The sequence below is a fragment of the Pleurodeles waltl genome, chromosome 10 (genome assembly GCF_031143425.1).
Source record: "Pleurodeles waltl isolate 20211129_DDA chromosome 10, aPleWal1.hap1.20221129, whole genome shotgun sequence".
Taxonomy (NCBI): Eukaryota; Metazoa; Chordata; class Amphibia; order Caudata; family Salamandridae; genus Pleurodeles; species Pleurodeles waltl.
In genome coordinates, this window is record NC_090449.1 from 726517342 (window position 1) to 726531895 (window position 14554).

General features: G+C 44.6%; 1 protein-coding gene across 3 annotated transcripts in view; it reads left to right on the top strand.

Annotated features, from left to right (window-relative positions):
* Positions 1–14554, top strand: part of EPC1 (enhancer of polycomb homolog 1) — a 1031213-nt gene that overhangs the window by 886364 nt on the left and 130295 nt on the right. For all 3 annotated transcript variants that reach the window (XM_069211249.1, XM_069211248.1, XM_069211247.1), the window contains exon 11: positions 9701–9819. In XM_069211249.1, coding sequence (XP_069067350.1) covers positions 9701–9819 — 119 coding nt within the window. The remainder of the gene's footprint in view (positions 1–9700; positions 9820–14554) is intronic.

A 14554-nucleotide genomic window follows, 5' to 3' on the forward strand; every position in this document is an offset into this window, starting at 1 on the left:
ACCCAAAAAAGACAAAACTCTAAGACCCATCCTGGATCTCAGAACATTAAACATTTACATCAAATCAGATCACTTTCATATGGTGACACTGCAAGACGTGATCCTGTTGCTCAAACAACAAGACTACATGACAACACTAGACCTCAAGGATGCGTATTTCCATATACCCATACATCCTTCCCACAGAAAGTACTTAAGGTTTGTAATCCAAGGAGTACATTACCAGTTCAAAGTGTTGCCGTTCAGAATAACAACAGCGCCAAGAGTTTTTACAAAATGCCTTGCCTTAGTGGCAGCCCATATCAGAAGACAGCAAATACATGTGTTCCCGTATCTAGACGATTGGTTAATCAAAACCAATACGCAAGAACGGTGTTCACAACACACAAAATACGGTATAGAAACCCTTCACAAGCTAGGGTTCTCACTCAACTACAACAAATCACACCTACAGCCGTGTCAAATACAACAGTACTTAGGAGCAACAATCAACACAAAAAAAGGGATTGCCACTCCAAGTCCACAAAGGGTACAAGCATTCCAAAACGTAATACAGACCATGCACCCAAACCAAAGGTTCCAGGTAAAATTTGGAATGAAACTACTAGGCATGATGTCCTCATGCATAGCCATTGTCCCAAAGGCAAGATTGCACATGCGGCCCTTACAACAGAGCCTAGCATCACAATGGTCACAAGCACAGGGTCAACTTCAAGATCTAGTGTTGATAGACCGCCTAACATACACCTCGCTTCAATGGTGGAATACTATAAATTTAAACAAAGGGCGGCCTTTCCAAGACCCAGTGCCTCAACACGTAATCACAACGGATGCTTCCATGGTAGGGTGGGGAGCACACCTCAACCAACACAGCATACAAGGACAAGGACAATGGAACACTCAGCAGAAACAGCTTCATATAAATCACTTAGACCTACTAGCAGTATTTCTAGCGTTGAAAGCATTTCAACCTCTAATAACCCACAAACACATTCTTGTTAAAAACAGACAACATGACAACAATGTATAATCTGAACAAACAGGGAGGGACACACTTGACACAATTGTGTCTCTTAGCTCAAAAGATATGGCATTCGGCGATTCACAACCACATTCGCCTAATAGCGCAGTTCATATCAGGAATTCAAAATCAGTTAGCCGACAATCTCTCTCGGGATCACCAACAGATCCACGAATGGGAAATTCATCCCCAAATACTAAAAACTTACTTCCAAACATGGGGAACACCGCAAATAGACCTATTTGCAACAAAAGAAAACGCAAAATGCCAAAACTTCGTATCCAGGTACCCACAGGCTCACTCTCAAGGCAATGCGTTATGGATGAGTTGGTCAGGGATATTTGCATACGCTTTTCCCCCTCTCCCACTCCTTCCGTATCTAGTAAACAAATTGAGTCAAAACAAACTCAAACTCATACTGATAGCACCAACTTGGGAACGACAACCTTGGTACACAACACTACTAGACCTGTCAGTAGGCCTCATATCAAACTGCCAAACAGACCAGATCTGTTAACTCAACACAAACAGCAGATCAGACACCCGAATCCAGCATCGCTCAATCTAGCAATTTGGCTCCTGAAATCTTAGAATTCAGACACCTAGACCTTACACAAGATGGAGGTCATAAAACAAGCTAGGAAACCAACCACAAGACATTGCTACGCAAATAAGTGGAAAAGATTTGTTTATTACTGCCATAATAATCAAATTCAACCATTACACGCATCTGCTAAAAACATCGTAAGCTACCTACTACACTTACAAAAGTCCAAGTTAGCTTTTTCATCCATTAAAATACATCTGACTGCAATTTCGGCTTATCTGCAAATTACGCACTCAACTTCATTATTCAGAATCCCAGTCATAAAAGCATTTATGGAGGGTCTGAAAAGGATTATCCCACCAAGAACACCACCAGTTCCTTCGTGGAACCTCAACATCGTATTAACACGACTCATGGGTCCACCATTTGAACCCATGCACTCATGTGAAATACAGTACTTAACATGGAAAGTAGCCTTTCTAATAGCTATCACATCTCTCAGAAGAGTAAGTGAAATACAGGCATTTACCATACAAGAACCCTTTATACAAATACACAAACATAAAGTTGTTCTACGCACAAATCCAAAATTCTTACCTAAAGTCATTTCGCTGTTCCACTTAAATCAAACAGTGGAACTCCCAGTGTTCTTTCCAGAACCAGATTCTGTAGCTGAAAGAGCATTACATACATTAGACATCAAAAGGGCACTAACGTACTACATTGATAGAACCAAACAAATTCGCAAAACAAAACAATTGTTTGTTGCTTTCCAAAAACCTCAGGAACCCAATATCCAAACAAGGCATTGCCAGATGGATAGTTAAATGTATTCAAACCTGTTATATAAAAGCAAAAAGAGAACTGCCTATTACACCAAAGGCACACTCCACTAGAAAGAAAGGTGCCACCATGGCTTTTCTAGGAAACATACCAATGACTGAAATCTGTAAGGCAGCCACATGGTCTACGCCTCATACATTTACCAAGCATTACTGCGTGGATGTGTTAACAACACAACAAGCCACAGTAGGACAAGCAGTATTAAGAACATTATTTCAAACAACTTCAACCCCTACAGGCTAATCCACCGCTTTTGGGGAGATAACTGCTTAGTAGTCTATGCACAGCATGTGTATCTGCAGCTACACATGCCATCGAACAGAAAATGTCACTTACCCAGTGTACATCTGTTCGTGGCATGGGACGCTGCAGATTCACATGCGCCCTCCCACCTCCCCGGGAGCCTGTAGCCGTTAGAAGTTGACAAAAAATTAAACTTGTACATTTGTAAATCTGTAAATATATCACTTTTAGTCACATTATGTACATACATACTTACTCCATTGCATGGGCACTATTACTATATACACAACTCCCACCTCACCCTCTGCGGGGAAAACAATCTAAGATGGAGTCGACGCCCATGCGCAATGGAGCCGAAAGGGGAGGAGTCCCTCGATCTCGTAACTCGAAAAGACTTCTTCGAAGAAAAACAACTTGTTACACTCCGAGCCCAACACTAGATGAGGGATGTGCACAGCATGTGAATCTGCAGTGTCCCATGCCACGAACATATGTACACTGGGTAAGTGACATTTTCCATATATATATATATATATATGTTCGGTGGCATGTGTAGCTGCAGATACACATGCTGTGCATAGTCCGCCATCTGGTGTTGGGTCGGAGTGTTACAAGTTGCTTTTCTTCGAAGAAGTCTTTTCGAGTCACGAGACCGAGGGACTCCTCCTCCTTTGTTTCCATTGCGCATGGGCGTCGACTCCATCTTAGATTGGTTTTTTTCCGCCATCGGGTTCAGACGTGTTCCTTTTCGCTCCGTGTTTCGGGACGGAAAGATAGTCATAACTTCGGAAGACTACGTCGGTATTGTTTCGTTCGGTATCGGGTTAGATTAGAATCGACACCGAATCCTGAAGAGCTCCGGGAGCCCTTCGGGGTAATTTCGATCCCCCGTCGGGGCCTGGTCGGCCCGACCGCGTGCATCATAGACACTGATGGAACGGACCCCGTTCCGATTCTGTCCTAAATGCCACAGTAAATACCCCTATACAGACCAACATTTGGTCTGTAACTTGTGCCTGTCACCCGAGCACAAGGAAGAAACGTGTGAGGCCTGTCGAGCGTTTCGGTCCAGAAAAACGCTCCGTGACCGAAGAGCCAGACGGTTGCAGATGGCGTCCACGCCGACAGGACAACGAGGGTTCAAGGAACAGGGAGAAGAAGAAGAAGCCTTCTCCATCCATGAATCGGACTCGGAAGAATTCGACGTCGAAGAAACCGTGAGTAAGACGTCGAGGCAAGCACCACACGGTAAAACAGACAAAGCCCAGGGGACGCCACTGCCGACAGGCCATGGCACAACCCATAAAGTAGGTGACCGTCCATCGGCACCGAAAAAAGGCGAACTGGTGCCGAGGTCGTCCGACTCGGGTCGAGACATAGGCACGCAGCAATCTCGGGACCGAGAAAGTGCTGCAGAAAAGGGTCGACACCGAGACAGCACCACCGAGGCTGCTCGGCACAGAGACAGCGGCACCGAAGAGGGTCGACGCCGAGAAAGTTCGACACCGAAAAAGAGAAAAATCTCATCGGAGCCGAAATCAACAAAAGACACGGTTTCGGTGCCTAAACGACCAGCAACCGAACCAACAGTCGGTTCGTACTCAGAGGAACAATCACTGTCCTCCCAAATGCGCAAACACAGGTTTGAGGAAGACTTACAAACCACAGATGTAGACCACACCCAAAAGCGGATCTTCATACAAAGTGGTACAGGGAAGATCAGCACTCTTCCCCCAATCAGGAGGAAAAGGAGACTCGAATTCCAACCACAAGACAAGACACCACAAGCAAAAGTGGTAAAGAAGATAACTCCACCACCGGTAACTCATACATCACCGGCACAGACTCCGTCACATTCACCAGCTTATACCACTATGAGCCAAGATGACCAGGATGCGTGGGATCTCTGACGCCCCAGTATCAGACTATAGCCCTGAGTCGTACCCTACTAAGCCCTCACCACCTGAAGACAGTACGGGTATGCACAGGTGGTAGCTAGGGCAGCAGAGTTCCATAACGTGTTGTTACACTCAGAGCCCGTCGAGGATGACTTCCTTTTCAACACCCTCTCCTCCACCCACAGCAATTATCAAAGCCTTCCTATGCTCCCGGGAATGCTAAGGCACGCTAAACAGATCTTTAAAGAACCTGTCAAAAGCAGAGCAATAACTCAAAGGGTGGAGAAGAAATATAAAGCACCGCCCACAGACCCTGCTTTTATCACAGCACAACTGCCACCAGATTCAGTTGTCGTAGGAGCAGCTCGTAAAAGAGCCAACTCGCACACATCAGGCGACGCACCACCTCCAGACAAGGAGAGCCGCAAATTTGACGCAGCTGGGAAAAGGGTCGCAGTACAAGCTGCAAACCAGTGGCGCATCGCTAACTCGCAAGCGCTCCTAGCGCGATATGACAGAGCCCATTGGGACGAGAGGCAGCATCTCATCGAGCATCTACCCAAAGAATTCCAGAAACGGGCAAAGCAAGTGGTTGAGGAGGGACAAAATATCTCCAACAACCAAATACGCTCCTCTATGGATGCAGCAGATACAGCTGCAAGAACAATAAATACCTCGGTAACCATAAGGAGGCACGCATGGTTGCGCACATCCGGCTTCAAACCTCAGATACAACAGGCAGTGCTCAATATGCCGTTCAATGAACAACAATTGTTTGGACCCGAAGTGGACACGGCAATTGAGAAATTAAAAAAAGATACTGACACAGCTAAGGCCATGGGCGCAGTCTATTTCCCGCAGGGCAGAGGCACTTTTGGCACGTTTCGCAAAACAACCTTCAGAGGGGGGTTTCGAGGTCAAACCTCACAAGCTAGTACCTCACAAACAACACCGTCTACCTACCAGGGACAGTACCAAAGGGGAGGCTTTCGGGGCCGATACAGAGGGGGACAATTCCCTAGAAACCGGGGAAAATTTCAGGGTCCCAAAACCCCGCCAACCAAACAGTGACTCACAAGTCACTCAACCCCTTCACACAACACCAGTGGGGGGAAGACTAAGCCAGTTCTACAAATTTTGGGAGGAGATAACAACAGACACTTGGGTCTTAGCAATTATCCGGCATGGTTATTGCATAGAATTTCTCCAATTCCCTCCAAACGTCCCACCAAAAGCACGGAATATGTCAAAACAGCATTTAGACCTGCTAGATCTGGAAGTTCAAGCATTACTACAAAAAGACGCAATAGAATTTGTTCCAGGTCCACAAAGAAACACAGGAGTTTACTCACTGTACTTTCTAATACCAAAGAAAGACAAAACACTGAGACCAATCTTAGATCTCAGAATACTAAACACCTACATCAAATCGGAACATTTTCACATGGTCACGCTACAGGACGTATTACCACTGTTGAGACAGCAAGACTACATGAAAACCTTAGATCTAAAAGACGCGTATTTCCACATACCGATACATCCCTCGCACAGGAAATACCTAAGGTTCGTATTCAAGGGAATACATTACCAATTCAAAGTGTTGCCGTTCGGTATAACAACTGCACCAAGAGTCTTTACAAAATGTCTAGCAGTAGTTGCTGCACATATCAGAAGGCAGCAAATACACGTGTTCCCCTACCTAGACGATTGGCTAATCAAGACCAACTCCCTAACAAGGTGTTCACACCACACAGATTATGTCATACAAACCCTCTACAAACTAGGGTTCTCCATCAACTATACAAAGTCACACATTCTGCCGTGCCAAACACAGCAATACTTAGGAGCGACAATCAACACAATAAAAGGGATTGCCACTCCAAGTCCACAAAGGGTTCTAAATTTTCACAAAGTCATACGAGCCATGTATCCAACACAAAAAATACATGCAAAGATGGTGTTAAAACTCCTAGGCATGATGTCCTCATGCATAGCCATTGTCCCAAACGCAAGATTGCACATGAGGCCCTTACAACAGTGCCTAGCATCACAATGGTCACATGCACAGGGTCATCTTCTGGATCTGGTGTTGATAGACCGCCAAACATACATCTCGCTTCAATGGTGGAACAGTATAAATTTAAACAAAGGGCGGCCTTTCCAAGACCCAGTGCCACAATACGTGATAACTACAGATGCTTCCATGACAGGGTGGGGAGCACACCTCAATCAACACAGCATCCAAGGGCAATGGGACGTACATCAAAAAAGGCTTCATATAAATCACCTCGAATTGTTAGCAGTATTCCTAGCGTTGAAAGCATTTCAACCCATCATAATCCACAAATACATTCTTGTCAAAACAGACAACATGACAACAATGTATTATCTAAACAAACAGGGGGGAACACACTCGACACAGCTGTGTCTCCTAGCACAAAGGATATGGCAGTGGGCAATTCACAACCACATTCGCCTAATAGCACAGTTTATTCCAGGGATCCAGAATCAGCTAGCAGACAATCTCTCTCAGGATCACCAACAAGTACACGAATGGGAGATTCACCCCCAAATTCTAAACTCTTACTTCCAAATTTGGGGAACACTTCAAATAGACCTATTTGCAACAAAAGAGAACGCAAAATGCCAAAACTTCGCATCCAGGTACCCACACCAGCAGTCTCAAGGCAATGCTCTATGGATGAATTGGTCAGGGATATTTGCATACGCTTTTCCCCCTCTCCCTCTCCTTCCATATCTAGTAAACAGATTGAGTCAAAACAAACTCAAACTTATACTAATAGCACCAACATGGGCAACACTACTAGACCTGTCAGTAGTGCCTCATGTCAAACTACCCAATAGACCAGATCTGTTAACACAGCACAGACAACAAATCAGGCATCCAAACCCAGCATCGCTGAATCTAGCAATTTGGCTCCTGAAATCCTAGAATTTGGACACTTAAACCTCACACAAGAATGTATGGAGGTCATAAAACAAGCTAGAAGGCCATCCACTAGACACTGCTATGCAAGTAAATGGAAAAGATTTGTTTGCTACTGCCATAACAATCAAGTTCAACCATTACATGCATCTCCACGGATGTAGTAGGATACTTACTACATCTGCAGAAATCAAATCTGGCCTTCTCTTCCATAAAGATACATCTCGCAGCAATATCTGCATACCTGCAGATTACTCATTCAACTTCACTGTTTAGAATACATGTCATTAAAGCATTCATGGAAGTCCTAAAGAGAATTATACCACCAAGAACACCACCTGTTCCTTCATGGAACCTCAACTTTTGAACCCATGCATTCTTGCGAAATACAATACCTAACGTGGAAAGTTGCATTTCTCATTGCCATTACATCTCTAAGAAGAGTAAGTGAAATTCAGGCGTTTACTATACAAGAACCATTTATTCAAATACACAAAAATAAAGTAGTTCTAAGAACTAATCCAAAATTCTTACCAAAAGTTATCTCACCGTTCCACTTAAATCAAACTGTAGAACTACCAGTGTTCTTTCCACAGCCAGACTCAATAGCTGAAAGGGCACTACATACATTAGACATCAAAAGGGCACTAATGTACTACATTGACAGAACAAAACCAATTAGAAAAACAAAACAACTATTTATTGCATTTCAAAAACCTCATACAGGAAACCCAATATCAAAACAAGGTATAGCCAGATGGATAGTTAAGTGCATCCAAACCTGCTACCTTAAAGCAAAGAGAGAGCTGCCTATTACACCAAAGGCACACTCAACCAGGAAGAAAGGCGCCACCATGGCCTTCCTAGGAAACATTCCAATGAATGAAATATGTAAGGCGGCAACATGGTCTACGCCTCACACATTTACTAAGCACTACTGTGTAGACGTGCTATCTGCACAACAAGCCACAGTAGGTCAAGCTGTACTAAGAACTTTATTTTAAACTACTTCCACTCCTATAGGCTGAACCACCGCTTTTGGGGAGATAACTGCTTACTAGTCTATGCACAGCATGTGTATCTGCAGCTACACATGCCACTGAACGGAAAATGTCACTTACCCAGTGTACATCTGTTCGTGGCATTAGTCGCTGCAGATTCACATGCGCCCACCCACCTCCCCGGGAGCCTGTAGCCGTTTGGAAGTAATCTACAACATTTGTACATTTGTAAATATATTACCTTAACCTTTATTTTGTACATACTTATTCATTCCATTGCATGGGCACTATTACTAACATACACAACTCCTACCTCACCCTCTGCGGGGAAAATAATCTAAGATGGAGTCGACGCCCATGCGCAATGGAAACAAAGGAGGAGGAGTCCCTCGGTCTCGTGACTCGAAAAGACTTCTTCGAAGAAAAACAACTTGTAACACTCCGACCCAACACCAGACGGCGGACTATGCACAGCATGTGAATCTGCAGCGACTAATGCCACGAACAGATGTACACTGGGTAAGTGACATTTTCCATATATTTGTTTTTACTGTTTATATTTGAATAAATATTATGTATTATATTTGATTGATGTATTTATGTTGAGTATGTGATGTCGCTAATCAGCTGTTAGCCTCAAAGGCACGTAAAAAATGGTGAAAACTGACGTCAGTACGCCGACGAGGACCTCTTATTGCCACGATGACTTCAGACGGAGTCACGTGGGAGTCGGCAGTTGTGACGTCCTCGTCGACGTAGAGAGCTGGGAAGAAAAAATTTCCATCGAATGCTGGCGAGCGCCAGAGAATTCATAAGGTGAGGAATCCACAGGTAGCTAGTGTATCCACCAGAAAAAGTGTTACCGAAGGTAAGTAACTTGTTCTTTGTGAACTGGCAGCCAAAGGTGAGCAACTCCTGATGCATGTGAATGCTACTGTTAAAGAATATTTCCAAATCCAATTTGACGCCTCAAATGATTCACATTAGGAACTGTACAAAGATTCATATCAATCCAAAATAATGTTACCAAAGGTAAGTTTTTTTTTTTTTTTTTTTTTAATGAATGATTCTGCTGCTTCTTTTCCTGTGTTTTTACCTTTCGTAAGTCCAACTATAAGCGAGGCTAATCCTTTTAAGATTTACAAAGAAGGAACAAGTAACTCATCTTGTAATGTTTATCTTTTTTGTGCTTTTATTTAGCATTTACAATTGAAGAGTACCAACAACATTTACTGCAACTGGCATTAATGCAGAAGCACCAGATTGGCCAAATCCATCTCCAGCAAGCAAACTGTAACACCACAGCAAATCATTCAAAGGTAGGTGATTTCACTTAGGCTATGCCTGTGCTTTAATCTTAACCTTATGTCTCCGTCCCTCAGATTTGGATTACTTCAGGTTCTGCATCATATGATTCTTACTGATAGGCATGCATGTCGAATAGTCCTGCCTGCATGCGGGGACACCGGAACACTTGTACATATTATCTGATGTTGGAGGTAGCGACCTAATCTTGAAAAGTTGGTGACCCCTCCAAAGGACTTTTACAGTCAAACTTAAACTGCATTTTTTCTGCATAAAAGACTAAAAATATAATTTCCATTATAAATCTCAACCACATTGCAGTAGTCAAAATGTGTTCTATAATATAAGATTGACGAAATCACCACTGTAACTGTGGAGAAAAAATGAAGAAAAAGGTGTCTGTCCAGTCTTAACTGCATTACTGGCACTCAATATGCTTTGTAGCTATTAGAGAGTCATCAGCGTCTGTTCTCCAGTATTTGATCTTTCATAGATTCACATGCTTGAATCATTCCCTGTCGTCGAAGTGGGAGTCCCATAGTAGCTTAGAAAGCAGTAGAGTACAATTTGCATAGAAGTCACTGTTGGAGACAATCACTTTTACAGCTTATTAGTATCATAAAAAAAAAACAAAGATTAGGCAACAGCACTCTATATGATGGGAGTCCCCTTGAGCTCTGCTCAATTTATCCTTCAAAAAAGCTACTTTTTCAAGATTCTGCTCAGGTCAGATATATTTTTATCTCATATCAGCCTTGGATTGCCTAGCCATGTCAGAACATCCCAAAAGGGGTTTTGTGGCAAAACAAGACTACACCAAGAGGACCCATGTAAAGAGTGTATTTAATGTCTCTATCATGAACACACAAAGACCTGCCGCACGTTCTCCCAGAAAACCCTGAAGGACAGGGAGGGAAGACTACTTTTGTGATTGCAGAGACTTACATCAAAAGATCATCCAGTCTGTGAGGAAGAGAGTGATGACTCTTTGAAAACTGAAAAATCCCACTAGAGGGACAGATCACAGAAAGACAAGCCTTCAGAACAGCCAGAAAGGCCCTCAAAACATCTCACCATCAACAGAGTAAAACAATCTGAGGAGATTCTGCCTAAGAAAGTAAAAGATTTGTCTAAGGTTCGTTTAGAAACAACAGCACCATCTATTAAGAACATTTCTTTCCGAAAAACCTCAAGATCACTCACTTTGACAAAAGAGACTGCTTCCATACCAAAATTAAAAATGTATTAATTGTCGACAACGGCAGTCGACGACATCCACCACCATAACGTTGACATTTACTTCAGCGGCATCACCAATGATAATTTCATTGTCCCCAATCTCGACACAGTCAACGAAGAAGGCCGCTATCTTTCTGACATTAAAGCAGCCATCTAAGCGATCACAACAACCTCATCTATGAAACCAATGTCAACTGACTCATCGACAAAAACACTTAGAACGGCAGCACCATCACCAAAGACGACATCGATGACAACCTAGTCGACGAGGATGCCATCGACTACAGTCCCATCGATGAAAACACCATCGACGAGACCCTCGTCAATGAAAGTGTCCTCAGCTAAAATACCTACAAGTGCTGAACAACCAAGAAGACCATTGTCGACGGCAAAACCAGCAGATCCACCGTCGATGAAGACAACAAAGGCACCACGAACGCCTTTAATTCCTACTTCCATCATGTCTCTAGCTGAGACATTTCCAACTGATGTCATTCATCCCAACCACATGTTTCCCAGTAAAATTTCCCCATTCCCACGTCTCATTTCTAGATGAGGAATCGGATCACAAAGGCCTTTTGGCGTGACTCATAGCCCTTCAGAATTACATGTTGTGAGGAAATGCCTTCCTTGGCATGGTTACCTCCTGACTTTTTGCCTTTACTGATGCCAAGTTATGATTTGAAAGTGTGCGCTAACCAGGCCCCAGCACCAGTGTTCTTTCCCTAAACTCTACCTTTGTTCCCACAATTGGCACAGTCCTGGCACCCAGATAAGTCCCTTGTAAATGGTACCCCTGGTACCAAGGGTCCTTTGGCCACAGAAGGTCACTAAGTGCTGCAGCATGTCTTATGCCAGCCTGGGGACCCCACACTCAGCACATTCACACTGCCTCACAGCTTGTGTGCTGGTGGGGAGAAAGACTAAGTCGACATGACACTCCCCTCAGAGTGCCATGCCCACATCTCACTGCCTGTGGCATAGGTACGTCACCCCTCTAGCAGGCTTTACAGCCCTAAGGCAGGGTGCAGTATACCACAGGTGAGGGCATATGTGCAGGAGCAAAACAGTCTCTAAGAAAAACCTTGGACATTGTAAGTGCAGAGTAGCCATAAAGAGTATATGGTGTGGGAGTTTGTCAGACACGAACTTCACAGTTCCATAATGGCTACACTGAAATCTGGGAATTTTGGTAACTTCTCAGCACAGTAAATGCACCCAGAGGGCATCTTAAAGATGCCCCCTGAATACCAGTCTGACTCCTAGTGCTAGGCTGACCAGTCTCTGCCAGCCTGCCACAACCAGACGAGTTTCTGGCCACATGGGGAGAGTGCCTTTGTCACTGTGGCCAGGAACAAAGCCTGTACTGGGTGGAGGTGCTTCTCACCTCCCCCTGCAGGAACTGTAACACCTGGCGGTGAGCTTCAAAGGCTCATGCCTTTTGTTACAGCACCCCAGGGCATCCCAGCTAGTGGAGATGCCCGCCACTGCCCCCACTTTTGGCCGCAAGGCTGGAGTACATAATTAGGAAAACAAGGAGGAGTCACCCACCAGTCAGGAGAGCCCCTAAGGTGTCCTGAGCTGAGGTGACCCCTGCCTTTAGAAATCCTCCATCTTGAGATTGGAGGATTCCCCCAATAGGATTAGGGATGTGCCCCCTCCCCTCAGGGAGGAGGCACAAAGAGGGTGTAGCCACCCTCCAGGACAGTAGCCATTGGCTACTGCCTTCCTGACCTAAACACCCCCCTAAATCTAGTATTTAGGGGCACCTCAGAACCCAGGAAATCAGATTCCTGCAACCTACACAAAGGACTGCTGACCTGAAAGCCCTGCAGAGACGACGGAGACAACAACTGACTTAGCCCCAGCCCTACCGGCCTGTCTCCAGACTCAAAGAATGCAGGAGTGACCATCAGGTGACCCTCTGCCTAGCCCAGTTGGTGGCTGGCCCGAGAAGCCCCCCTGTGCCCTGCCTGCACCGCTAGAGTGACCCCCGGGTCCCTCCATTGAATCCATTACAAAACCCAATGCCTGCTTTGCACACTGCACTCCCCCCCCCCCCCCCCCCCCCCCCCCCCTTTCCCAGTGCTCTACAAAACCCCCCTGGTCTGCCTCCCGAGGACGCAGGTACTTTCCTGTTGGCAGACTGGAACTGGAGCACCCCTATTCTCCATAGGTGCCTATGTGTTTTGGGCCCTCCTTTGACCTCTGCACCTGACCGGCCCTGTGTTGCTGGTGTGGTGAATTTGGGGTTGCCTTGAACCCCCAATGGTGGGCTGCCTATGCCCAGGAACGTGAACTTGTAAGTGTCTTACCTGAAAAACTAACCAATACTTACCTCCCCAAGGAACTGTTGATTTTTGCACTGTGTCCACTTTTAAAATAGCTTATTGCCATTTTAACTAAAACTGAGTATGTTACTGCTCTAATTCAAAATTCCTTACTTACCTGTGTGGAGTACCTTGCATTTTATGTATTTACTTCAAATCTTGAATCTTGTGGTTTTAAAATAAATTAAGAAAATATATTTTTCAATATAAAAACCTATTGGCCTGGAGTAAGTCTTTGAGTGTGTGTTCCTCATTTATTGCCTGTGTGTGTACAACAAATGCTTAACACTACCCTCTGATAAGCCTACTGCTCGACCACACTACCACAAAGTAGAGCATTAGAATTATCTAATTTTGCCACTATCTTACCTCTAAGGGGCACCCTTGGACTCTGTGCACACTATCCCTTACTTTGAGATAGTATATACATAGCCAACTTCCTACAGTATGTAAGTGAGCAGTCACAAGAACAATACTCTGTTTATTTTCCACAATCATCAGGAGCAAATAGTTCTGATGCTGAAAGAACTAATCTCCAACCTGCAGGACATACTCCGGGATTATTAGAGATGCTTGCTATAACCTGCAGCATCTGTGCCTGCATTACACCGTCAAACACCTATGAGGTCTCCACGACCACAAATACAACTGACTTGCCTTTGCAAACTGCCTCTATCCATACCTCCCTTATCAACACTACCATTGGCAGTTCTGCCAGCAGCTGACCCTGACACTTCAGAAGGAGATCAAGAGGAAGGTGGGATAAGTTATCAGGCCTCAGCCACTATTGAGTGGAATGTATATGTAAATCACACTCTATCTCTGCCTGTTCTGCCTCCAGTAGACTCGCCACCAGACAAGTTAGGTGGTTTTCATAATATCATGGAAAGGGCAACAAAATGCTTCCAGTTACCTTAAACCACCAAACAGATGGACTGCTTCCTTTATAACTTTAAGGAACCTATGAAGAAGTCAGTAAAGGTGATTCCCATAATAGACTTCATCTGGCAAGAGGGCATTCGCACAATGAAGAACCCAGCCACTGTATTGGCAGTCATGCCCCGATTGGACAAAAAAATATAAGGTGCCAGACGCTGCACCAGCATACGAATTAGGTCACCCCAGGCCAGATTTGCTTATCAGTGAGGGAGCTCAAAAGCGCTCAAAGAATCCTTCCACA